Source organism: Passer montanus, unplaced genomic scaffold (genome assembly GCF_014805655.1).
Source record: "Passer montanus isolate IOZ18808 unplaced genomic scaffold, ASM1480565v1 scaffold43, whole genome shotgun sequence".
In the NCBI taxonomy this organism is placed as follows: domain Eukaryota; kingdom Metazoa; phylum Chordata; class Aves; order Passeriformes; family Passeridae; genus Passer; species Passer montanus.
The window spans coordinates 287,588-312,566 of record NW_024369151.1 but is presented as its reverse complement, the minus strand read 5'-3'; the positions used below and the strand labels follow the sequence as shown (position 1 = coordinate 312,566).

Genomic DNA, 24,979 nt, shown 5'->3' with positions numbered 1-24,979 from the left:
TCTGGGCAGGGACAGGGCTGGGCTGGGTGATCCCTGTGGGTCCCTTCCAGCTTGGGATAGTCTGTGATTCGATGAAAATCCCTAAAACGCATCAGAATCGCCCAGAAAGTTTCGCAGTTGCAGTAAAGGCATGAAAAGCTGCTCCTGCTCTCGTCATTTCTGAAGTGAGAGGGCACAAAGTTAACACTCCCCAGGCGGATTTTTGTGGGGTCTTCCCATGACGAAGCGCACGACGAGTGGCCGGATCCCGGTCACGGTGATGATCCAGGCATTGCTTGGAAATCAGGTCGGCACAGGGGTTTGCATTTGTCATCTGTCACCGCAACACGCCTGGCCCCGGCTCCCCGGCACCGGGAGAAAGCAGCTCCGAGGTGGGACATCAGCGGGGTGCGAGACCTTCTCCCTGGGCCGTGCGGTGGAGCCGGGGTGTCCCGGCAGGACTGGGAGCAGCCCCACGCTCCCGTCCCGCGGCCGGCGTTCCAAACAAGCCTTTGTGCGGGTTTCCTGTCCCTCTGGGAACAGCATGTCCCGCTGCCGGGTCACGGTCATTTCAGGAAATGTAGACGGGATTTTTTTTTCGATGGATGACATCACCAAGTTTTCCATGGCTGCTGCGGTGCAGTGGGTGGAGCGGCTCCCATGCCGGGGGAGCTGTGCCCGTGCCATCCCCGGTGCCGGCACACGCAGGGATGCTGTCCCCGGCTCGCTGGCAGGGAGCATCCCGCCCTGGCGGTGCCTGGGCAGCACTGGGTGTCCCTGAGCGCCCCACGGCCCTGCCGCGCCCTTCACTCCCACCCCCTCCTCTCCGGCGCCGTGTTCGCAGCCAGGCTCCCGGGAGAGTCACCGTGGCCGCTGTGTCACTGCTCGGTCACCGCGCCCGGCTCTGACAGCGAGGATTTCCCGGCGCCGGGTGAATTCCCCGCGGGGAGAGCCCGCCCGTCCCCGCCCCGCCGGCGCACAGGCGGTAAAACCCCGGAGCCGGGCTGGGGACCCCGGCTGACAAGTGCTGCCGCTGTGACCTTTGCCGAGCGAGTTCCCCTGCAAAAAGCACCTCGCCGAGCGCTCAGTGCGGGCCGCGCCGCGCGTTTCCCGCACACGGCATCCCCGCTGCGATCGGCGTCCTGCCGTGCCCGTCCTGCCCGAGCTGGCCTCCCCGCGCCCCGCGCCGGCCGCGCCGGACGGAGGTGGCCATGACGCTCTGTGCGCAGGTAGGCGAGGGCCCGCTGCTACCCAAAATGCCAAAAGTCCCTTCTAAACAATTCCTCGGGTGCCAGGGCTCGCTCCGGGCCGTTTCCAAGGGAGCAGGGGCTGCTCACCGGGGGAGTGCAGCGGGAGATGGCTGTCCCCGATGGGCCCCCGGGTGGGCGAGGTGGCCCCAGGTCACAGTCCGTCTTTTCCCCCCTCCAGCAAATGCGGGGATGTGTGAGGGGGGTGCCAGGGGATGGATGGGAAGTCCCTGGGATGGACGAGGGCGCCCAGGAGGCCCTAGGAGGTGGCTGAGATGGGCACGGAGGAGGGATGAGGGAACCCGGGGGTAGATGAGTCGTCCTGGGGGATGCGAGGGCGTCCCGGGGATCTGGGTTCATTCCCAGCAGGGATGTGGCAGGGGACTGCTGGGGGGGCCAGCGAGGAGTGGTGCTGGGGAAGAAGTGACAGAGGACGGGGTGAGGAGTGACTGAGGAGCTGAGGGGAGGTGAGGGGGGGTGGCAGGAGGCGCAGTTCCCGGGGGCGGGGCCGTCCTCGGGGGCGGGGCGGGGCCCGGGCTCGCCACACGTGTCCGGGGGCGGGGCCTGGCGCGTTTCCGGTGCGGGCGCGCGGAGCGGGCCGGTGAGTGCGGGGCCCTGAGGGAGCGGCGGGGCCGGGCCTTTCTCCGCCGGGAGCTCGGCTCGGCAGAGAGCCCTCCTGGCCGCGGACAGCCCTGGGCACTTCCCCGGTTCTTGGTGTCTCTGCTCGTGAGGGCTCCTCCCGGAGACAGGCTCGGGGCGTTCAGCTTGGAGAGGAGAAGGCTCCAGGGCGACCTCAGAGCGGGGTGCCAGGGGATGGATGGGAAGTCCCTGGGATGGACGAGGGCGCCCAGGAGGCCCTAGGAGGTGGCTGAGATGGGCACGGAGGAGGGATGAGGGAACCCGGGGGTAGATGAGTCGTCCTGGGGGATGCGAGGGCGTCCCGGGGATCTGGGTTCATTCCCAGCAGGGATGTGGCAGGGGACTGCTGGGGGGGCCAGCGAGGAGTGGTGCTGGGGAAGAAGTGACAGAGGACGGGGTGAGGAGTGACTGAGGAGCTGAGGGGAGGTGGCTGAGGGGGTGACAGTGGGGGTGGCAGGGGGCATAACCTGGTGTGGCGGCGGGGTGGAGGGTGTGGTGACAGAGAGCTGATGTGGGGGCGTTGGGGGTGCGGACGTGGGTGATGGCGCGGTGGTTGTCGGAGTCGGGGTGCCAGGGATGCAGGGATGGGTGATGGTGTGCTGGGGACATTGGGAACGCAGGGGTGGGCGCTGTTGGGTGATCGAGGGTGTCGGTGTGGGGGTCTTGGGAGTGCGAGGGTGGGCGATGGTCTGGGGGTGTCGGGGGCGGGGAGAGCCCTCCTGGCCGCGGACAGCCCTGGGCACTTCCCCGGTTCTTGGTGTCTCTGCTCGTGAGGGCTCCTCCCGGAGACAGGCTCGGGGCGTTCAGCTTGGAGAGGAGAAGGCTCCAGGGCGACCTCAGAGCGCCTTGCAGGGCCTGAAGGGGCTCCGGGAGAGCTGGAGAGGGACTGGGGACGAGGACATGGAGTGACAGGACACAGGAGGAGCAGCTTCCTACTGCCAGAGGGCAGGGATGGATGGGATATTGGGAATTAGGAATTGTTCCCTGGCAGGGTGGGCAGGCCCTGGCACAGGGTGCCCAGAGCAGCTGTGGCTGCCCCTGGATCCCTGGCAGTGCCCAAGGCCAGGCTGGACAGGGCTGGGAGCAGCCTGGGACAGTGGGAGGTGTCCCTGCCATGGCAGGGGTGGAATAAGATCAACTTTAAAGTCCCTCCCCATCCAAACCGTGGGACTCCACGGGTGTGCTCCTTAGGTGTTTTAGGTGGCTGTAGGATGTAGTCACAGGGAATGAAGGTATGAGATGCATAAGCAGCTAAACCAAAAGCATTTTATTCTTTGCCTTCTTTCCAATTTGTTTGCGCCTCTTGTGTCCTCATTTTCCATCCCTCTGGAGAACCCTCTGTGCCTGACTGGGCACCACCACTAAATCTGGGCTCCCCTGTGTGCCCAGCTTCCCCCCAGGAGCATCCGGGACCAGCTGCCTCTGGGCAGAATTTTGGTCCCTCCTGATAGCTGACAAGTGTGAAAGCAGGCATTGGTAGGCTGTGGTGGCCAACAGGTTTTTGGTGAACTGAATTTATTATATTTATTTCTTATCACCTTTAACACAGTTTTTTACCTTATTTGGAGCAAGAAGACTTGATATCTCTAAACAGGCTGCATTTCAGTCAACTCAGGGGGTTTTATTAGGTCTGTCCTTCCTGTCTCTGTGTTCTGGATTCAGTTCTAAAATTCAAGTTTTCTCACGTATTTGGGAAGTGAAGGCTGGCTTGTAGTGTGGTTTACATCAGTATGTTTACTTGTTGGGGACAGTCTAATAATCTCCTGCCTACAGTTTATATGACAAATCATCCCCATGCAATTATAATCAGTTGGAAAAAATACTTTTATTTTCAGTCTCTGGACATACAGCCAGAACTTTTCGTTCACATGGCAGCAGCAAACTCTTCTCCACCTGGTTCTCTGGATCTAAACCAGCCTGGGTTTGCAAAGGAGATCCTGGGAACTAAGCTGGAGGTCAAATACCTGTGCTCTGACTGCAAGAACATCCTCAGGCGGCCGTTCCAGGCACAGTGCGGCCATCGCTACTGCTCCTACTGCCTGAAGAGAATCATCAGGTAACTGCTCTGCCTCCAGGCAAGGCAAGGTATTGGAAAAGGCATTTTCAAGAACAAAAGCAGAGAGAAGTGTCATTTTCAGGACTTTCTCAGTAAGGGAGCTGTGTTCAATCACTGGGGTTCAGCATCATCTCTAAGGGTGTGTGTAATCTCTGACTTGCCTTTGTTGATGCTTCAGAGTTCTCTTTTCTAGAATCCCCTGCATTCTGGGCATTGAGGAGGCAGTCCAGGTCTATCACCCATCTCCTTCATCACAGTCATAAAGTCATCATTTCGTTCTTGTGTCAGAATGGGAGAGGTTTAAACACAAGCTGGCTTCCAGAGAAGTTTCCTTGTGTTCTATCTCACTCCTACCTTTGTGCGAGGAAAGATAGAATGTTTAGTTGGCAGAAAAAGAAATTAGAAATAGTCATCAACAATACACACAAGCAAAGGCTCAGTGTGTTGCTTTAAAAACAAGAAAACACTGGCATTTCAAAAAGTTACCAGAAATCAATTTATTGTTAAATTTTGTTGTTGTTGTTTTTGTGTTTGATTATTATTTTTCTGTCTGGTAGTGCTGGACCTCAAAAGTGTGCCAGCTGTATCCAGGAAGGAATATATGAAGAAGGAATTTCTATTTTGGAAACAAGCTCGGTAAGGAAAAATGCATTGAAAGAAACCTAACAGATCACTGATGTCAGTAATACCAGTTACAGTTTTTGCTTAAAACATGAGCTCTGAGAACTCCTTCTTCCTAGGAACTCTTCTCTTCAGCAGTGAGAAGGGTGGTTACTGTGTTGGACTCCTCGGTGCTGAAATCCAGGTCACGTGTGTGTGGCGGTGCCCTACTTAAAGCTGTCACAGCAATCTGGTTGCTGTTAACACACCTCTGAGGGTTGATGGGGCAACTGGTCTGGGAGGAGTTTTCAGAAAGAATTCAAAGTCCTGATCAAACCTGCAGCCCCTCAGTAATATTTGTGGTCTGCTTGTTTTTTCCATTTCAGGCTTTCCCGGACAACGCGGCGCGGCGGGAGGTGGAGAGTCTGCCTGCTGTCTGCATCAACAGCGGCTGCACCTGGAAGGGAACCATCAAAGAGTACGAGGTACAGGCCAGGGCGAGGCTTGGCACATCTGCATCCTTCTGCCCTCTGTTTTTGGGGAAGGCTCGGGGTGTTGTCTGTGCCCACTGACAGTGGGGGAAAGTTGTCAAATCCCTGGACTTTACTGTCAGCTGGAGAGGTTCCCTGAATGAGGGTTTGTGTGCTGTGCTGAGGGCACAGGCTGGACTGAGATGGGTTCAGATTTGCTTGTGAGCATTTCCTTCCGTGACAGGAACCACCTGCTCTCTTTGCAGCTCTTTTCTGCTATACAAGACTGTCAAGAAATTGCTGTGCCATGAAAGGGTTGTGAACTTCTCTGCATTGTGTGAACCTAAAACTCCATCAGCTCACAGAAAGTGACCTGATCCCATTTCAGCTGTCTCCAGAGCTACCAGGGTAGTGGGACTAGATGTTGGGTACTTCTGGTCACCCATCACCCAAACTGTTCTGGGACACAAGGCTGCTGGACAGGATGACTTTTTCACCTCACTTCTCCTCGAGGAGCCCAGTAGCTTTTTAATACAGGTTTTAGTTGTGGCTGGGGGGTGCTTGGTCTGTAGTGTGTGACTGTATGTGAGCTTTTGGCTCCTGAAAGACCATTTTGTCATCCTTCTTGGAATGGCAGAGCCACCACATGGGAGGTCTGAGTTAAGAGGAATTCATTTTATTTCCCTCTAACACTCACTCCAGATTAAGATCATAGCCTGGTGGTTTACAGAGCTTTGGCAGTGACTGAGATGTGTTTCAGGAGCTGGTTTAACCTTGGTCTGTCCAGGCTAACATTGGGATTCTCTCAATGATTCCATTCCAAAGTGGAAGGAAGAAGCAACAGCTGTGCATCAGGCCTGAGCGTTCTGCCCAGACTGGGCCTCTGCCTGTTGGCAGAGAGATGCTTCTGCAGCTGTTTCTTTGTCCTGCTGTGTGAGCCTTCTGCTGTGTGCTCAAAGTTCAGTCCAAGAGATGAGGATGTTGGTGCTAAAAGGTCCTGCTGCTGTGAGCCTCCATTTGTACACCTGTGAGAGACTCGTGGTGTGGATGTGGGACTGAAGAAGTGTCAGGTGAAAAGCTTAACACTTCCACAACATAGAGTTTGGGGATTGTATGTCAAGGAACAGGGTACCCAGGTACTGAGGTTTCAGGTTCAGGCTGTGCTGGTGGTGTCTGCAGATTGTTTGCTCCATGCTTTAATTTCTGCTGGTGCCTAGAAGTCCAATGTCAATGATTATAGTGAGCTCATCTTCGTTAAACTAACCAAATTATATCTGTCAGCAACTTCCAGTGCTGATTGTGCTGTGGCTGATGAGCCGTGCTGAACTTTTTCTTCTGGTTTTAAAAAAGGTCTTAACATGGTCTTGCAGAGCTCAGCAAAAATAGTCTGCTGCCAAAGGTTCTCCCTATGTATTCTGACAAGTTTTAGAGTGCTTGAGTCTGGCCAGAGCTCCCCCTGGGAGTTCAGAAGGGCAGCGAGCTGTCCTGGCATCAGGGCTGCAGGAGTGTGTGATGCCCCAGAACCTTGCACACAGCTGATGAAGAGCTCCTGTATGGATGAGCCTGTGCCTTGTTTTCACTCTCCACTTGATCTTCCCAAACTGCAGTTTGGTGTTTGCTGAGACAAAGGATGATTGATAGTGGTGTGGCCCTGGAGTGTGTGGGCTGTGGGTCTGTGCCGTCTGTGCCATCTTCCCTGCCAGGGGTTTTTGTGAGTCTCGGGGTGTCCTGTGTGGTACAGGGGGTGTGGGGGTTTGGAGCAGTGCTGGCTGTATCCTCTCAGGACAGAGTCACCTCTCCTGCCTGCCCCGGTGGCATTCAGCCTGAGGAAGGAGGTTATTTTGTGCCCTCTCAGGAAAGGCTGGCTCTTTCCTAGGAACTGGTGGGAGGAGGCAAGTCTGGCTTGTGTTATCTCCTCTCATATGCCTGCCAAAGAGCTGTGGCATTTAATCACGACTGGCTGTCTCCATGCTGCCAAAGTCATGTGTGTTGATGAAGAGGGCTGGGAAAGGAGGCGTTGAATGGCTGTGTTAGCCCAGAGCCTTGTGATATCTTGGGCTAAGGTTAAACCCAGCCTTCAGGGCCACAGTGCAGAGCTGCCTGGTGCAGAAGAGCTGCATCTGTAGCTGCACTGTGGGTAACGTCCTGCAGCAGCGCAGCACTCCCACTCTGGAAAGTACCTCAGAGCTATTTCCGAGAGGACATGGAAAGTCCCTCAGAGTGAATTCACTGTTTGCTAATTTTAAAATCGTGTGTTGTGCTGAGAGAGACTGCTCTCCCCTTGCAAATGAAGAGATACTGTCACTTCTGGCTTGCTAATCTTATCAGGGCACGCACAGGGGAAAAATGTTCTGCAGCTGGAAAGCTTAAGCCTCGAGAAAAGGAGTAAAATGGATTTCAGTTTTGCTTTCTGTTCAGGTGGACTGAAGTTTGGCTCTCAAAGGGAAACACAAAACTGAATGAGTGCAGTCAGCTTGGACATGACTTGCATTTTGCTTCAAGCTGTGTGGACCATATGAAATATTTAAGTCTGGATTTATAGCTGCATTTTTCAGTGTCTGTAAATATTTTGTGGCATTTGGATAAAGTAGTTTGGCGGGGGAGGGGCTGAAGGGTTTTTCCTTTTATTGGTGACCTTGTTTCCTGATGAGTCTGTCTGCCTGTACATTTTGAAAATCAGGCTGTGGGCATGAACCTTTAGATTCAAGAGCAAAGTCTGAGAAGGGCTGCAGAAACTAAACTCAGCCCATTAAAGCAAAAACCTCAAAAACGGTCCCAGTGATATCCAGGAGAGGGAGTTTGTGGTTCCTCAGCTTTGGTGTGTTTTTCCTCCCACCTTTCAGTACCTCTAGCTGCCCACGTCCCTCTCCTGTTTATCAACATACTGTTGTCAGTTTTCATGCACCTTTTATTTATGCTTTTCATCCCACCAGTTCCCTTCCTGTGTCCTCCCCCCAGGAGGGGGCTGAGGAGGAGTATACATGGGGTCAACTTTGGCCTTCCCCTTGGTTACCCCAGACAGGGCATTTAATGCAGCCCTCTTCAGCTGGAAGCAGAATTAACTGAGACATAAGGAAATGAAATTGTCCAATTTTAGGAAGAAGAACTAAGTTTTAAGCTTAAACATGACATCAGTGTTTAAACTAAGTTTTGTGGGGCTCGTATCAGCTCAGCTTCTGAGGCCAAGCAACAGTCAGGTGTGGGAACAAGCTGGCTTAATCCATGCTGGAGGGAACATGCTTTCTTTAAGTTTGTTGTTGTCACTTTGATTTTAGAGAGTTCTTTCTAAGTGAAACCTGGAAGGCTGCAGAAGGTGCAAAGCTCCAAACACAAGTGATGTTACTCAAAAGCCTGTGGTGTCAGAAAGGATGTCTATAGGCCCTTCTGGGCTATGTGGCTTCCTGGCTCCAGAAGAACAGGATAACCAGGCATTCCTTTCTGCCCACTGTTCATACTTAGGAGATGCTGTAGAGCCCCTACTGCACCTTAGGTAGGGAAAACTCTCTGTTCAGCAGTGCTGCTGGGGGCCCTGAGCCAGGGCTGTGCCCTTGTCATGCCCCTCCTTCCCAGCTGCAACCAGGAGTGCCCCAGCAGGTTTTGGTGGTGATTTTCAGCTGAGGCTGAAACTTCATCTTCAGGGCTTTGCACATTGCTTAGAGGAGAGCTGTTGGTCTTTGAAGCTCATTCACCTGTCTCCTGCTCCACAGAGTTGTTCCTCTGAGTGTTTTGTCATTGTTGGCTGTGTGGGGTGCAACGCTTGAGGTGCTGTGGCAGGAGCACTTGGTGCTGCTGTACCAGGGTGACTGGCCTTCTCTTTAAAACCCAGTACAGCATTATTGGCTTCTTCTGAAGGCTTTGGCTCTGAATTCTGGACTGATGGTGAAGTGCAGTTTGCAGCTAGCTCCAGCAGGACCAGACAATTTTCTGGTGAGAGAATCCCTGACTTGCACGTGGAGGTGACCAAAAGGACCTTCTGCTTTTGGAAAAGGGATCAGACACACCTGTACTTTCCAGAGCCAGAGCTGAGGCCCACAAACACATCCCAGCCACAGTCCCCACAGTAGCTGGTGTAGCTGGCTGCCTGGACACGGGGCCATTTCCCGTCCAAACTGTGGTGGGAGGGAGAGCCACGGGGAGTGCCAGAGAGCATGTGTGGGAGGGGTTGGAAAGCCCCGGCTGCAGAGGGTCTGCTCTTCACTTCTGAAACCAGCTCAGCCTTCTTGTGGTGGCCCAAAAGTTAATAGTTTTGACATCTGCTCCTTGGAGAATGAAAAGCTGTAAGTCACGAGGTTTGAAGTGGAGGTTCATATGGTTCTACACTGTGAGGAATGCATGGCAGCTGGAGTGCAGGTGGGGGAATTGTGGAGAGATCTGGAAAAAGCATCCTGGAATGTACCACCACTTCGTGCTTGTTCATAGTTGAAAGCAGCCAGGAGTGGCAGAACCTGTTTTTAAAAATGACAGAAAACCTGCTGCTGCTTCAAATGCATTTTGTACTTTCCTTTACCCTAAAAAATCACTCTTGCCTTCACACTTGTCTTCAGTACCTGAAACACTGCCTTGGTGTCCCTCTGCCAGCAATCCCCAAATCAAACTCTGTCTGATCAGCCCTAACAGTTGATGAACAAAACCTCTACACTGAAAACAAGAGTTCCTGCCCTGGGCCTGAACAGAGGTGTGAGCCAGCCCACAGGAACCCCCACAAGGCTTCTGCTGCCTTTTGTCCTCACTCAGGTGGGCAGCAGGGCACTGAGAGCAGTGAGGGTGTGTTGGGTTCCCACCCCCTCACTGCCTGGCCAGCTGGAGCCAACAGTACCTAGTGATGCAAACTTCATCTTTGGTTTTGACACTTTCTTTGAAGTGATGCCAAGTGAACTTGCTTGGATCTGTCAACAGCATGTCCCAGCAAGGGAGGAGTTTGTGTCTGGCACCAGCCTGTGTGATGGTCTCAGAAAGCTCCCATTCCTGTTTGGCACTGGGAATTCCAGACTGGGATCCTGCTTTCCAGCCTTGTGTTGCTGGGCTCCATGCAGAAGCACAGGGACTGGGTGTGTGGTCACCCTGTGCCGGGTAGCCTGACTCACCTGTGTGGGAAAAGGTTCAAGCAAGCCTAGCATAGAACCAGCTCAGGACTTCCCTGTCAGGAGGAGCTGCAGCACAGAAGGGCATGGGGACTTCAGAGCAGCATGTGGCAGCAGCTCTCTGGCCACAGAGAGCAGGCACAGGCCTTCCCAGGCATTTTTCCCTGGGGAAGGCTGCGAGGAGTCGTGAGAAAGCTGAGAAAGAATTAAAACAATTATTATCTCCACTTGCTGCACCTGTTGCTAGGCAAATGTGGAATGTGTTATGGAAATCTCTTTACCAAAGGGTGGTGCTGTTTTGGTTGGTTGACCAATTAGGTCAAAGCTGTATTGGATAGGCTGGAAGGGATTATGGGTTTCTTAAGAATATGGTATTAATATAGTATAGAAGAATAAAGCAATGGTTCAGCCCTCTGCATCATGGAATCAGTGCTAATTACACCTGCATCAGGGGGACCCCTGTGTTGACAGGAGCAGGGCATCCCAAAGCACCTGCCTTGAGTGGCACATTCCCATCTTGCAGGCTCTTGAGCCCCTGGGAAGCTGACAGAGATGGACGAAGCAACCGATGCTTCTTAGCGCAAAGGATTCAGGTTCCCTCTAAACTCTCTTTTATACTGGAGACTCATTTTCAGTGTTTTCTCTACAATTCCATGGGCCCACCCTTTTCCTTGTAGCCAGGCTACTGTGTCCAAGAAACCAAGTGCTGCATATGGCAGTGCTGGGGCTGGAGACCACCCAAGGCCTCGTAGCCACCCCTGTGCCCTGTGTCCTGGCAGCTGCCTTTCCTCTGCCATCACGGTAGTTTTGCTTACTTCCTGTTGCTCCTTCCAGCTGCCAAGCCCCTGAGCTGTCTGCTTGTGGTTACTGTTGCTGTGCTCAGAGGAGACCAATGGAGTGACTTTCCATGACCAGGGGATTTTGCAGGAGAGCTGCAGTGTGCAGCTCATTCTGAGCCTGTCCTGCTGCCCCTTGTCCCTCTGCCAGCCCTGCCCTTTGCTGTGACCTTCCCACAGGCTCTGGCAGAGGTATCCCACAGCAGCTGCTTCAACAGTGGCATTTCCCAGCTGCCTGCCTTGTCCCTTGGCTGGAGGGGGGGCCCAGTGTCATGCTGGTGGATTCCTAGCATGGTTACAAGACCTCCAGTAAAAAACTGGACCTTTGTGGATGTGGCAGGTTATGAGCTGAGCAGCCAGGCAGCAGAGGCATGTCCTGCTCTGCCACCAGAGTATGGAGATAATGATTTCCAGCAGAAGCCTCTTCCAGAGTTGAAATTGAATTTAGCAATACTCTGAGGTGAAATGGTGATCAGATCAAACTGCTTGGCTGAGGGAGAAGTAGGGAAGCAGGCTCATCCTGGCATTGCATAGAACCAGAGAATATTCCAAGCTGGAAGTGATCAACAGGGATCATGCAGTCCAGTTCCTGGCCCTGCACAGGACACCAACACAGACCCCCCAACAGTCCCACCCTGGGCATCCCTGGCACTGCTGTCCAAACCCTCCTGGAGCTCTGGCAGCCTCGGGGCTGTGCCCATTCTCTGAGGAGCCTGGGCAGTGCCAGCACCCTCTGGGGGAAGAACCTTTTCACAATACCCATTCTAACCCCATCCTGGCACAAGTCCAGCCATTCCCTTGATTCCTGTCACTGGCACACAGAGCAGAGATCAGAGCTGCCCCTCATGAGGAAGCTTCAGAGCTCAGTGAGATCTGCCCTCAGCTTCCTTAGGAATGATCACTGTATGCTCCAGAGATAGCTGCCCTTATTAAAACCCACTTTTCCCTCTGTGTGCCTGCACTCCCCTGCACAGCTGCAGTGCAGAGTGCTGGCTTGCTGCCTGGGGTGGAACAGCCTCATCCTGCTGCCAGAGTGTCCAGAAAGAAAGTTTGTCTGCAAATACTGTAAATTTAAATAATGTACAGCTTTTCTGCTTTCCTGATATTGAGGTGGGTGGGAGATTCCCGGTAGAAACGTGCAGCTCCATTTGCTAGTAGGCCTGCAGGGAGACGGGAGAGCTCAGCATCTTTGTGCAGCTGGAGAAGAGAAGGCTCTGGGAAAACCTCACTGCAGCCTGTAAGTGCTTAAAGGGGGCTTGTAAAAAGATGTAGAGGGACTTTTTACATGGACAGATAGTTACAGGAAAAGGGGGAGTAGTTTTAAACTAAAAGAGATTGAGATTAGATGTCAAGAGGAAATTCTTCCCTGTGAAGGTGGTGAGGCCCTGGCACAGGGTGCCCAGAGCAGCTGTGGCTGCCCCATCCCTGGGAAGTGTCCAAGGCCAGGCTGGATGGGACTTGGAATGACTTGAGATAGTAGAAGGTGTCCCTGCCCATGGTAGCAGGGTGGAATGAAATTGGCTTTAAGGTCCCTTCCAACCCAACCCATTCCATTATTCTGTGATTCTGATTTCCCTCACACACAGTCCCTGACTCTGATCCTCTCGGTTGCCCTGATCCTTCCATGAGCAGTGGTGTCCAATTCTCTAACCTTTCCAGTGAGCTCCCAGAGAATGACCTCTCTGATGGTGGTGGGTGATGGGCAGGCTGCTGTGGGGTTGTGTTTATTATTAGGGAAGGAAATTTATCAATCAGCGGCTTTGGTTGTAATTCAGTGGGAAGAACCAGGTGTTGCTGAGGGCTGTTACCTCTGCCTCATTTGATTTTCCTGGTCCTGCTGTTGGATGCTGTAGGCTGGTATGTGCCTTGCTGGGTGAGCCATTGACTTCCAGCTCCACTTTAATTCTTCCATGGCTGTCCCCTCTTTCTGGTGCCTTTCCAGCTTGATTTCCACTCTGGTTTCCCTCTGGGAGAGTGTCTGCTCTTGCCTAGTCCCACTCACAGTCACAGATGGCTTTCTAGAACTCCCAAAAACTTTCCAAGCAAGTGCCTGAATGTGAGTGGTGCTTATCCCTGTAGCAGAAGCTACAGCTGTGGGTTTGGGAAAGACATAAACAGGAGGATTGCCCCATTTCTGGGGGAGTGGAGGGTGGCAGATCAGGCCCAAGTGCCAACCCCTGCTCTTGGTTCCAGGGTGGGTTGGATTTCTTCCAGGACTGAAACCATCCATCTCTATTCTGACACCCACGTGGGGCAGGAAGAACAGGGGTTTCCAGAAGAGCCTGAAACTGTTTATACAGAAATGTTTGGATCTGCGCTGGCTGCAGCTTCTGGGTGTCTTTAACTATTTACATGCAGAACAGTTGCTCTTTGAGCTCCTTCCCGTGCTGCAGGCAGGGCTGCCCACTCTTGGGCGTTACATTGTGGTGCAGAGGGGAATCAGGATGGAGGATAAATGCTGGGAGGTGGGGAGTGTGGAGGGGGTGGTAGTTTCACACCCACGTGTTGGCATGGGAAGCCATAAGTTTAAAATATTCCCTTTTAAAATAGTTGCCTCTGCAGTGAAGTTTCCTTCTTTCAGCCAGACCATCTGTTCTGCCAGTGCTTTGTGGGTCATGGGGTAGATGTTATTGGGTGTTTCTAGAACATGAGAGCAGTAGGTGGGTAGAAAAAAGGTCTCACTCACTCTGAGTGGGATAAAGGCAGGCACTTGGCCTCCTCCTCCTTCTCCTCCTCCTCTGCAGGCAGCAGCGTCCGTGCTGGCAGCAGTGTCCTCCAAACCCTGCTGGCTGGCCAGGGGCACACAGTGAAACTCTGAGCTTAAGTTACTCACTTAAAGCATAAAAAGGAGAGAGTGACCAAGAAGCCAGGGTGGAGTTACTGCTGGTTTCACTTTCCACTTCCTGATGTGTGACAGGGTGAGGTTTGTGTGTGTTCCCCTAGAAGGCAACAGAGATTCATTGTGACCAAGTTTTCAAACATCTGGGTTCAGATGGCTGCATTAAAAAAGCTCCTGGTTGGATTTTTTTTCTGTCCCTACCATGGCAGGAGACTTCAGTGCTCTTATATTTTAATTTGAGTTTTGATCTGCATATTCATGGTGTTTCCAATGCCTTGTTTCAACTGGTGGGTGTATAACAGGAAGGCTTAAGCAGTGTGGAGATGGCACAGAAGCTGTGGCATGTTCCAGCATTCCTTTTAGCCAGCACTGTTGCTGAAGAGTCTACCGAGGACAGAGGATCATGTTGCCCTGGTCATTTGTTCAACCTCTCTGGCCATCATCCAACCCTGAGTATGGCTGCAGAGGCAATTGCTTGTGTGCAGGGACTGGTAAATGAAACAGTTTAAAAATAATTTTCTTTCTGCTTGGAAAATGGTACTCTAATTCAAATGTGAAGATACAATCAGACAGCTCAGCCTGGCGTGTGATGAGCTGTCATGGGGCCTATGCCTCAGCTGACTGATAACCATTACAGTGGAAAAACTACCCAAATTATCCTGCTGAGGTAGTGGCTCACTCCACTCAACCTGCATCAACGTGTCTTCTCCTGGCAGAGCCATAAATGGAGTTTCCCATTGTTATCTTGGCCATCAAAGCAATAATTTGAATTTTTAAAAAATCATTGTAGCATCTTTTAAATAGAAGTTGAGGTTACGTAGGCACCCAAAACTGAGGTAGCCTGGAGGTCACACGATGAGTCAGCAGCTCAGAGGGATCAGCATGACTAAGGTCTGAGTGTAGGTTGGTAAATCCAGTGTTTGTCTGTAATAAGGTATAAACCCACCCCCTTGGGATTGTGCCCATCACAAAACCTCTGTGAGCCTTTTATTTGAGAACAAATATCTCCTGTATGTTCCTTCACAGGCTCATGATGAAGTCTGCCCTGAATTCCCGCTGACTTGTGAAGGCTGTGGGAAGAAGATTCCCAGGGAGAAGGTATCCATCCGACTCTGCCCTGGGGGTATTTGGTGTCCTGATGGGCTGAGCTTGGCATTCTGGCAGCAGGGAGGAACAGAGTCCATTAGGAACTGAAGTGGGGAAAACAACTGAGTGGCAGCTGTTAATGTGGATGTGAGTTTTCCATAAGGATGGGTGTGAGGTAATGTGGCTGGGGGCGCTGGCAGGTCGGTGTTGGTGCTGCCACTGCCACCTCCCTTGGAGCCATGTACGGGAGCAGAGCCTCTGTGGGAAAAGCACACTCATGGGTTTATGTTCTGTGTGAGCAACGGCATCAACTACTGCTGCAGTTTTGGAAAGAGAGCCCATCTCCAGCTATATTAATTGATATCTAAGTAATAATCTAATGGAATCCATGCCTATAGCATTTCCAGGCTGCTGGCTCCTGGGACAAGGCTCAAAAGTCTGAAAAATTCAAGTTTTGGGAAACATTTTCAAAAAGCACATGCATCTGAAACTATCTTGCCTTCTACAGGCGAGTATTTTTACTAGCAGTGTTGGAAAAAGCCCTTTTGCAGGGCAGGGCAACAGAAGTGGCAAGAAGAGGAGCAAAAGAGTTCTTCCAAATGAGCACCATAAGGAGGGGCTAGGGGTGGCATTACAGCCCACCTTATCTGCAGGCTGGGGTTTGGGGTACAGCCCAGCTTATCTGCAGGTGGGAGCTGAAGCTCTGCAGGAAGCCAGCTCATGGGGTCCCCACGGGTGATCTACTCTGTGTTTAAATATTCACTCCTGTGTTTATTTCTCCAAACTCTTGTTCATTATTTGTTGCCATGTTAACTCAGAGTAACCCACTCATTACACAAGCCAGATGGATCTAGAAGCCTTTAAAAAAGTGATTTAAAATCAGTTTTAATTGACATCTGTTGTGGCAGATGTAGGAGTTAAGTGGGGAGGGAATATGGTGGTTGTTCAGAACAGAGCTCTGGTATCTGGTGGTGAGAGGTGTACTAAACCCAAGCTGAAGCTGTGACAGTACTCGTTGGATTAATCATGCACTATGTGGGAATCTGAACAAGTTATCTCAGTGCTGAGGGGTTAGGGGCACCTCTCTGCAGAAATGTAATGCTGGGATGGAGGTAAAAATACCAACCTGTAGCACGTCCTTACCAGAGTTGTGTGAGGTGCCCAAAAAGAATGTGTCCTTGTTTCGTGAGGTTGTTGCCTGTGCCTCCCATTCCTCAGCCCTCAGGGAAGCTCTCAGGCACAGCTTGTACCTGTACCCATTACTTTTTCACTCTTGCATGTGCTTGTGAGCAGTGAGACCTCCCAGCCATCAAGAGAAGGAGAAATTTCATTTTCTTCAGGTGTCAGGGCTGTATTTGTATTCCGGTGAACGTCATGCCTGAAGGCGGGCAGAGCCCAGGTTTAGTGGGCACGGTGACAGCTGGTGATTAGCCATAGCTTGGGCATTCTTCAGCTTGGCTGTAGTTTACCAAATGTCAGTGGGATGGAGAGGGAGCACTAGGGACACGTAAGATCTAATACTGCCTTCCTTCCTCCCTTTCTAGTTTCGGGACCACGTGAAGACATGTGGCAGATCCAAAGTACCTTGCCGGTTCGAGGCTGTGGGCTGTGCTGAGGTGGTAAGGACTCCTCTCTTGGGTTACCTTGGCACTTTTCAGTCCCAGCATTAGAGTTCCTGCAAACTGCTGTTACCCAAACTGTCACAGCTGTTTCCCTTCAGGTATTTGATTAAACCCATTGCACATGGAGCTTCACATCACGCGCTGTGCAGAGTCTGGGCGTCCCAGGAATTAAATTCCTGTGGAAGGAAATCTTCTACTTTAAGAGCACCCTGAGTGCTTTGGGACTGTGGTGGTTATGCTTCTTTCAGGGGGAGTGGCTTCACACTGACAGAGGTCTGGTTTAGATGAGATTTTTAGAAAGAAATTGTTCCTTGTGAGGGTGGGGAGGCCCTGGCACAGGGTGCCCAGAGGAGCTGTGGCTGTCCTTGGATCCCTTGGACAGGATGAGCTTTAAGGTCTCTTCAAGCAAGTGTGTAATGACTTGTGATTACCATGATTCTGTAAGCAAAATACTGGAGCCAGGCCATTTCTCTATGTCACTTAGTTCTTGCAGGTCCCAGTGGTTCAAATAAATCCCTCCTCCGGGAGGTTGGGTGAGGCTTTGTCCTTTGTTGCTGTTAGGTACATCTGACAGAGCTTTCTGGGAGGAAGGCAGAGCAGAGTATAGCTGGGGGAAGCGTTTAGCATCCTTCATTGTATGTGATTTGAAGCATTTCTAAAACTAAACAAAAACCCAAACCACCCCCACCAAAACACATTTTTAAATTATTTTTTTTTTGTTTCTCCCCTATAAATTATATATTTGAAACTGATGTTGTGACCTGGATAGGAGGAATTTGTTCTGTGGATGGTGACAGTGTAGCTGCACATGCTGAATGGGGGATGTATTTCTCTTCATGTAGGTGGAAAATGAAAAGCTCCTGGAACATGAAAGGAAGTGTTTGGCAGAGCATCTCTACATGCTTCTGAGCTCTGTGCTCAGCCTCAAGACTGGTGCTGGGGACCTGAAGCCCCTTGCTGTTCCTTCATCATCACAAAACAGCTCCCCGCTTCTGGCAGCAAACTCACTGTGCTCAGAGTCGGAGCTCTCCCGGTCCCTGGAGCTTTTGGGAAGGTGTGAGGCCCTTGAGAGGAAAACAGTTACCTTTGAGAACATTGTCTGTGTGCTTAACCGGGAGGTGGAGAGAGTTTCCCTGACAGCTGAAGCCTACAGTCGGCAGCACCGGCTGGACCAGGAGAAAATTGAAACACTGAGCAACAAGGTGTGTAACTGCTCACCTGGGCTTCCCAGCACTCCCAGCAGAGGCTGTTTCCTGTTTCCTTTCCATGTCATGAGCTAGCAAAGCTTCAGCACTCGACCCTGAAACTCCACAAATCTGAAGGCAGAACTAAAATACCCGTTGTGCCTGTGCCCAACCCTCAGCAGCTCCCTGGAAAGCTGGGAATTTAACTGACCTGTGTAAAGCATCAGACCTCTGTTAATTATCAAACTGGGCAAGATACCAAGGGGTTCTTCCTCAGCAAAGTTTTCTGACAACAGCCAGAGCACCCAGAATTTCACTGCATCTCCTTGTGCTGCATCTCACTGAATCTGTGGGGCTGCTCACCTTCCAGACTTTTCCAAAGGAGTGCTGCCTTTGCCAAAGGAGTGCCATCAGTGCTGCTGCCTGCAGCAACAGGCTGGAGGTGTGAAGGAGCTGCCTCCATCAGCCTGCTCCAGCACAGTCCCTGTGGAGGGCTCCTAGTGTTCCTGGCACCTGGAGCTGTGCAGTTTGCAGCGTACCTGTGCTCTCTGGGCAACTGATCTGGCGTGACCCTGTGTGAGCTGGCAGGGACGAACCCTCCAGAGGGTGTAGGTTCTTTTCTTTCTTAATTTAGTTTTGTCACAATGCTGAGTTATTGGGGATTTTTCCCCATTCTCACTTCTTGTGTTGCTCAGCTAAGGGAGCAGCTCCTTGGAAGGAGTTTTACATTGTCTAGGGGGAAGTTCCCAGCTCAAGCACTAAGCTGTATTGATGGATCTTCTCCAGAGCAACAGGGTGCAGACAGAAGCTTCAGTGAATTGGCTGATGTTGCTTGGTTTCTCCTTCCCATGCTCCCTGTCCATTCTGGAGAAAGTCTCTCCCTCAGAAGCAGTCCTGAGGGGATGCCAGGGTCTGCTGGGGTTTGCTGGCTCTCCCGGGCCCCGGAGCCTGCGTGTCTCTAACCTGCACCATGTGTCCCACTGAGCAGGTCCGGCAGCTGGAGAGGAGCATTGGGCTTAAAGACCTGGCCATGGCCGAGATGGAGGAGAAGATCCGCAACATGGAGGCTTCCACCTACGATGGGGTTTTCATCTGGAAGATAACGGAGTTTGCCCGCAAGCGTCAGGAGGCGATAACAGGCCGCTCTCCTGCCATCTTCTCCCCAGGTGTGCAAAATCCCCAAAATCTTTTGCATCTCAGCTCTGTGTGGGTCTCATGACAGGTCCTTTTCTTGGGAAATGTTGCCAAGGCCAGGCTGAGAAAAGAAATATTCCATGTGGAAGGGGGTGTTTTGTCTTGGAGGGTGAAGCATGCAGACCAATGCTGTTCCAAGAGGGAAGAGAGGGCTGAGAGGAGAGAGGTGCAGGCTGTGAATGGGATGAGAAAGGGAATTGGCTGTAACTGTTTGGTTTGCATTAAATGTAAAGGCAAGGAAATACCAGCTGATATCTGTGTTAAAGAAAAGGAAGTGGAGATTCTGCTTGCAGTGTTGTGAGGACAGAGTGCCACGGGGTTTGGAAAAGGGCAAAATCTTGAGTTCAAAACAGCAAGTTGTACGAGGAAGGTTCATTCAGGGCCTGACCCACCACAAGCCAGGGTGAAGCTCATCAGTCGGGAGGGGGGAAGGGGGAGGGCCTTACTGGGTTTTTGCTCTGCTCCTTGCCTGGGCCAGGGAGAGTGGGATGCCCAGCTGCATGGTCACTCTTCCTGGCTACTCCCACCACTCCAGCCATCTTTCCTTCAGTTCCTCTATGGGTTTTACATTCAAAGGGTGATGGGACTGCTGAGAAGGCCTAGAGGGGCAAATGGGGATATTCTCCTTGGACTAGCAAAGGGGTCATCTGTCCTGAGAGCCTTGGGGTGAAGCAAGTGAGGAGGAAGGAGCAGAGCAAATGAGCTGGGCATTTCCAAGAGGGACGCAGTGACAAAGACCCGATCTCTTGCTCCTTGCCCTGTGGAAGAGCAGTGTCTCTGCCATTCATAGTCTGCCTTTTGGGAAAAGCACCAAGTCCTGCAGTAAAATATTGGCTGTGACCCCTGATCTCTGCCTGTGCCCGCTGAGCCTTGCCAGTCCCAGATGTACAGCTCTGTGCTGCTGTGGGAGGGGAACTTGTGGCAGGTCCCCTTCCAAGCTGTGACCCCACATAGGTCTAGTGTCACACCACAGGCATTCCCAGGACTGCTGGGGAAGGAAAGTGCCTGACATCCCATCCCAGCCATGCCCAAGCCATGCCGTGGGGATCCAAATGAGAATTGAAGTTCACTTGCTTGAGCCCCTGCCCGGATCAGAGGCACCAGCTCACAGTGGGGGTGTTGAGGGTGCTCTGCCAGCCAGGTGCTTTATGGAGGGGGTTTGTTCCTGGTCACCAGTGTTACTGCCATGAACCACTGCTCCTTCAGCACTGGGGTGCAGGAGGATTGGCCCAACTCTGGGGCAGATCTCCCCTGGCAGTGAGGGGACAGCCAGGGGACTGGCAGCTGCTCTGTGCACAGCGTCTGCTCTGGCCAGGGGCTGCACTGCCTGGCCTTGGGCTGTCCAGACCACCTCTGGTGCAGCCCAGACCTGGCTTCTCCCGGATTCCAAACTTCAGAGCCCTCAGAGTTCAGAGAGATCTGCTGGTGCCAGGCTGTTCTGCATTGGACCCTCACCGTGCCTGTTCCACACTTCTCTAACAGCTTTCTACACCAGCAAGTACGGCTACAAGATGTGTCTGCGCGTGTACCTGAACGGGGACGGCACCGGCCGCGGGACCCACCTGTCCTTGTTTTTTGTGGTGATGAAGGGACCTAACGACGCGCTGCTGCGCTGGCCCTTCAACCAGAAGGTGGGTCTGGAGCAGAGCCCACTGTGTCCATCTGTGGCCTCTCTGGTTTAGCACCCACTCGAGCTTCTCAGCACTGTCACTCCTGCCTGCTTGGAGGAAGAGGCTCTGTGTGGCTGCCCTGGGAGTTCCCCAGGTGTGCTGAGACCACCAGCTGTGCTGTGGGGCAGGGGGGTGACATGGGCTGTTTGGAACTGCACAGAGCCTCTGCAGGGCTGGAGGGCAAGGGAAGGTTGTGGTGGCCTGAGAGCTCAGGGACAGCAGGTGCTCACTCCCTGTCAGGAGCTCAGATCCCAGCTCCTGGGTACTGCAGGTTTGTGGAACGCATGGGGGCTGAGTGAGTGGGCACAAGCAGATGCAGAGAGGACAAGAGGCCTCTCTGCAGGCTCAGGGAAATACCTGAGTGCAGTGTTGGTTCTGAGAGCGGAGTGTAGGTTTTCAGTCAGTCTGACAGACTTGTGCTGCCACAGGGAAGTTTCCAGTAACAGGCAGGATGTGGGGATGGGGAAGATTTCTAGAGGACATTACTGAGGTGATGTTCTCTGCTGGTCCCACTCAGAGGCATTTCTCTGATTTGCAGGTGCACAGGGTGGCTGTGGCTGCTGGTACCTGCATGTGCCACAGCAGGTCACTGGGCTGGGCTTCCATGTGTCTTTTATTCAGCCACTCCCTTATGCTTTCACCTTTCCCCACAGGTCACCCTGATGCTTCTGGACCAGAATAACCGGGAGCACATCATCGACGCCTTCCGCCCTGATGTGACATCCTCATCCTTCCAGCGCCCTGTCACGGAGATGAACATCGCCAGTGGCTGCCCCCTCTTCTGCCCCGTGTCCGTCATGGAAGCCAAGAACTCCTACGTGCGTGATGATGCCATCTTTATTAAAGCCATCGTTGATCTCACAGGCCTCTAACCCTCCTGACCTTGGAGCAGTGAGTGTGGAACCAGCACTGCCCAGGGCATCTCCCGCTTGTGCTGCACTTCAGGCAGGTCTCAGAGCAAGAGAGAGGAAAAGAGAGAGGAAAAGCCCTTCCTGAAAGGGACCTTTGCTCTGAGTGGAAATGAGGTGTCTGACAGGAGCCCTCTTTCCTGAGGAGAGGGTTGGGTGGATACTGGCAGGCTGTGGAATATGGGAGATCCCTGCAGAGACTTGGATGTCTGAACTGCTGCTGTCTGGACTCCAGTGGAAACCAGTGCAGCTCTTGCTCTACCAGCTTAGCCGACATCCACAGCTCTCTAGTAAAACAGCGGTGTGCCCTGCCTGAGCTCCACCTCCTGTGGATTTTGGCTCAGCTGTCTAGGATTTCCTTCTGAGATCTCCGTGTTTCTCGAAGCTGTGCGCTGTGGGGTGCCATGGCTTTGCACTGCTGGTTGCTCCACACCCCGGAGACAAGGAGGGTGTGTGACAGCTGCAGTGCCAGCTGGGCAAGAGAGACACAGACTGGTTTGATGCCGTTGCTGTGTTAGGAGGGTGCTGAGCCCAGCTGCAGGGCAGGGGAGCCCTGAGTCCAGCCTTGCTGGGTGTGTGATGGGTGGTGTGTGCTGGAGTGTGGAATGGGGCAGGACGTGCTGCTGCCCAGGAGGGACCTTGGGGCAGCACCAGGGATGCCTGTGGGGAAGAAGTGAATGTGTTGTGGAGATTGTCCCTCCTGTTGCAGGAGAGGAGGGTGACACAGGGTGTGCACACTGAGAGCTCCACGCCCTGCCCCTCTGCCCCGTGTGCCGAGCAGCACTGGGTGGGGTGGATGCTGTGCTGGGAGCTGTCTTTGCTCATAGGCAAAGACACAGAACTGGCTTTGTTCCCACGGTGGGACAGCTCCACCAGCCTTCCCAGGGCTCCTGCTGCTGAGCTCCACATCCAGCTGTGGCTGCACTGCCGTGTCTGTCTGGGCACTGCAGCCTTGGGCTGTGGGATGTGTACTGTCTGCCCATGCAGTGGGCACTGCTGGCCAGCCCCTGCACTCTCAGTGCCTGCAGTCACCAGCAGCAGGTCTCCCTCACTGTTCCTCCCCATCCCTGAGCTCAGGAGTCATGGGCCATTGGTTCCAGGTGGCAGCACCTTGGAGCTCTTCCTCCACTTGGGCCCATGTTGAATCTGCAGCCAGCTGGGTAGGATCTGGGGCTGGAGAAGTGAAGAGTGCTGTCCCTTTTCTGTCCCTGGATTCCTTCCCTCTGGGCAGCACATGTTCAGCAGCCATGAGAACGTGTCTCTTGATGTTAGTGGGGAAGAACTGGCTGCCACATCCCTGCATAGTGCCTCCTGCAGCTTTGTTGTGGCCATGGGTAGCTCTGGATGGGCCCTGATCCAGGGTGTTGCCTCCTTTGCCTGGGCTTCCCACACCCCTGTCAGTGGCTGATCGTGCCACAGGAGATGTTTTGTTGATGACAGGAACCAGCTGTGACCACCCTGCAATGATCAGGGGCCCTGGCTGGCTCTTGTGCTGCTCCTCGGGCCGTGGGGCTGCAGCATGGTCACCCTCCTCAGTGGCTGCCAGGGATTGGCCCTCCACTGCCAGCAGCTCCTGCCAGGTGCCCAGCCCGGGTCTGATGGCTGCAGAGCCTGCCAGGCTTGTGGTCTGCTCACACCTTGGCTCTGGCACAGCCACCCTGAGGGGTCCAGAACACCATCAGGCTCTGCCCTGGCAGGGAGCCCTGCAGGGTCTGGCTGTCCCACCATGTACTGGCACAGCCCTGACCTGCCCCTGGGGCTGTTTGGAACGTCCCTGCTGCTGCCCAGGAACTCAGGGGCCTCCAACCCTCCTAACCTTGGAGCAGTGAGCATGCCCAGGAACTCAGGGGTGCCCAGTGCCCTGCAGGCTGAGCTGGACCCTGGCCCAAGCTGAACTTGCAGCCATGGCTGCTGTGCTGGCCAGGTGCTCTTCAAACAGGTGCTGGGGTGACCTGTGAGCCCCCTTTGGAATCACTGCATGGAACTTGTCACATGTGTGTGCAGGGTCTGGGGACAGACCCAGCCCCTGCTCTTGGGGGAGTGGGACAGAGGCTGGTGACAGCAGAGCCTGAGGTGGGAGGGGTCACAGGACCCTTCCTTTTGTGCAAAGCCCCCTCCAGCCTGTCCAAAGGGACAGATCAAGCCCTGTGTTGCTGCTCTCACTCTGTGCCTTATGAGGAAAATCCAGGCTAGCAGAGCCCTGCTCTCATCTACAGCAGCTCCCCAGGGATGCTTGGAAAAGCCTGGGAAGGGAGAGGAAGGTCAGCTCTGCTCATAGAATTTCTGGGAGTTAAGAGTTGTGTGGGGGGAGCTTGTTCTGTGTTGATCAGAATGTCTGCTCATGGGGTGCTGCCTGCAGCGGGGCTGGGGGCTCTGGCCAGGTAGTGCCAGGAGGGACTGTGGAGATGCTGGCTCAGCTGGAGCCACCTGGGCTGCTTTTGGGGTGGAACTGGTCCTCCTGCCCCAGCACATGTTGGAAGGTCTGTGGGAGAGTCAGTGCTGCAGCAAAGCTCAGGCTGAGCTCCGCAGGCCACGGGCTTACTGCTGGAGGGGAAACATGGCCTGTCAACCCCTCCCACTGGGAGCTTTTTCCTCCCCACCCTTCTGGTACTGCTGATGCCGTCCGGGCCTTTTTTGGCTCTCAGCAGCTCTGGAGCTGGCAGCAGGAATTGTGCTTATGTGCTGCAGGCAGGGGCCCAGCCCTGTCCTGGGCACAGCTCTGGCAGCCACATGGACAAACACAGGACACAAGCCACCCCTGGATTTTTGTAGGTTTTTTTTTTCCCTTTTGACTACACTATCTCAGCCTGGCACTGTGAACTAGGATTTGTTTTCCTTGAGGGTGTAATAAGGTCAGAAGCACTAATAAAAGCTGTTTGAACAGCATTGCTGTGTATGAGCCAGGGGATGCTGGGCACAGCATGGGAAGGATTGCATCAGGGTCAGGGGGTTTCTGTGCTGGGGGATTAACTCTGTGCTGGGAACTCTCCCCAGCTCCTGTGTCCCTGCAGGAGGATTCCCAGACAAGGAGGGAACAGGGGCAGTCTGTAAGTGAAAGGGAAGGAGCTGGAGTCTGGCTGCTGGAGCTCCACTGGGCAAAAGGCCAGTGGCAGCCAGTGCAGCAGTGCTGGGCCAGTGGTTCCAGTGGTTCTACTGCTGCTAAGGCAAATCCAACACTCCTGTTCCTGGGTTGTAACAGCTCTGAGCTCCTCCACAACAGGCTGCTTTTCCCTCACTGCTCTGGGGAGCCCAGTGCCTGCAGGATGCCTGTTCCTGCCCCTCCCAGGCTGCAGCACCAGCCCAGGGCATAAACCTGAGGGCAGCAGCCTGGTGGCCTCTGTTCACTGGGTATGGAAGAGAGAAACACAAGGAATGACCATGGGCACCTGTCCCCTCTGGGAAGCCCCCAGACCCCCTTCATATCAGCAGCTGCTGCACCAGGGAGACGCAAAGGGCAATGAGGGGACAGTGGCACTGCAGCTCAGGAGCCTGCTGTGGCACAGGAATGCCAAACAGCATTGGAGGGCTCTCTGCTTGCCCCCGTTAGTGCCTGCTAGTGCTTGGAAAA

At 53.5% G+C, this 24,979-nt stretch overlaps 1 protein-coding gene across 4 annotated transcripts; it reads left to right on the top strand.

The window, feature by feature from the left end:
* The first annotated feature begins 7 nt into the window (after nucleotides 1-7).
* On the top strand, nucleotides 8-24,297 carry TRAF2 (TNF receptor associated factor 2). 4 transcript variants are annotated; one of them, XM_039719877.1, is made up of 10 exons: nucleotides 8-1,208; nucleotides 3,701-3,921; nucleotides 4,479-4,557; nucleotides 4,908-5,006; nucleotides 14,774-14,845; nucleotides 16,378-16,452; nucleotides 17,298-17,657; nucleotides 18,628-18,805; nucleotides 20,316-20,464; nucleotides 21,157-24,297. In XM_039719877.1, the coding sequence occupies exons 1-10, from the start codon at nucleotides 1,191-1,193 to the stop codon at nucleotides 21,373-21,375; spliced, it is 1,470 nt and encodes a 489-aa protein (XP_039575811.1). In that variant the 5' UTR covers nucleotides 8-1,190; the 3' UTR covers nucleotides 21,376-24,297. The 4 variants fall into 4 exon arrangements, with proteins under 4 accessions (XP_039575811.1, XP_039575813.1, XP_039575809.1 ...); XM_039719879.1 differs by lacking the exon at nucleotides 8-1,208 and adding an exon at nucleotides 1,790-1,827; XM_039719875.1 differs by lacking the exon at nucleotides 8-1,208 and having other exon boundaries at nucleotides 2,871-3,921.
* Nucleotides 24,298-24,979: the final 682 nt, after the last annotated feature.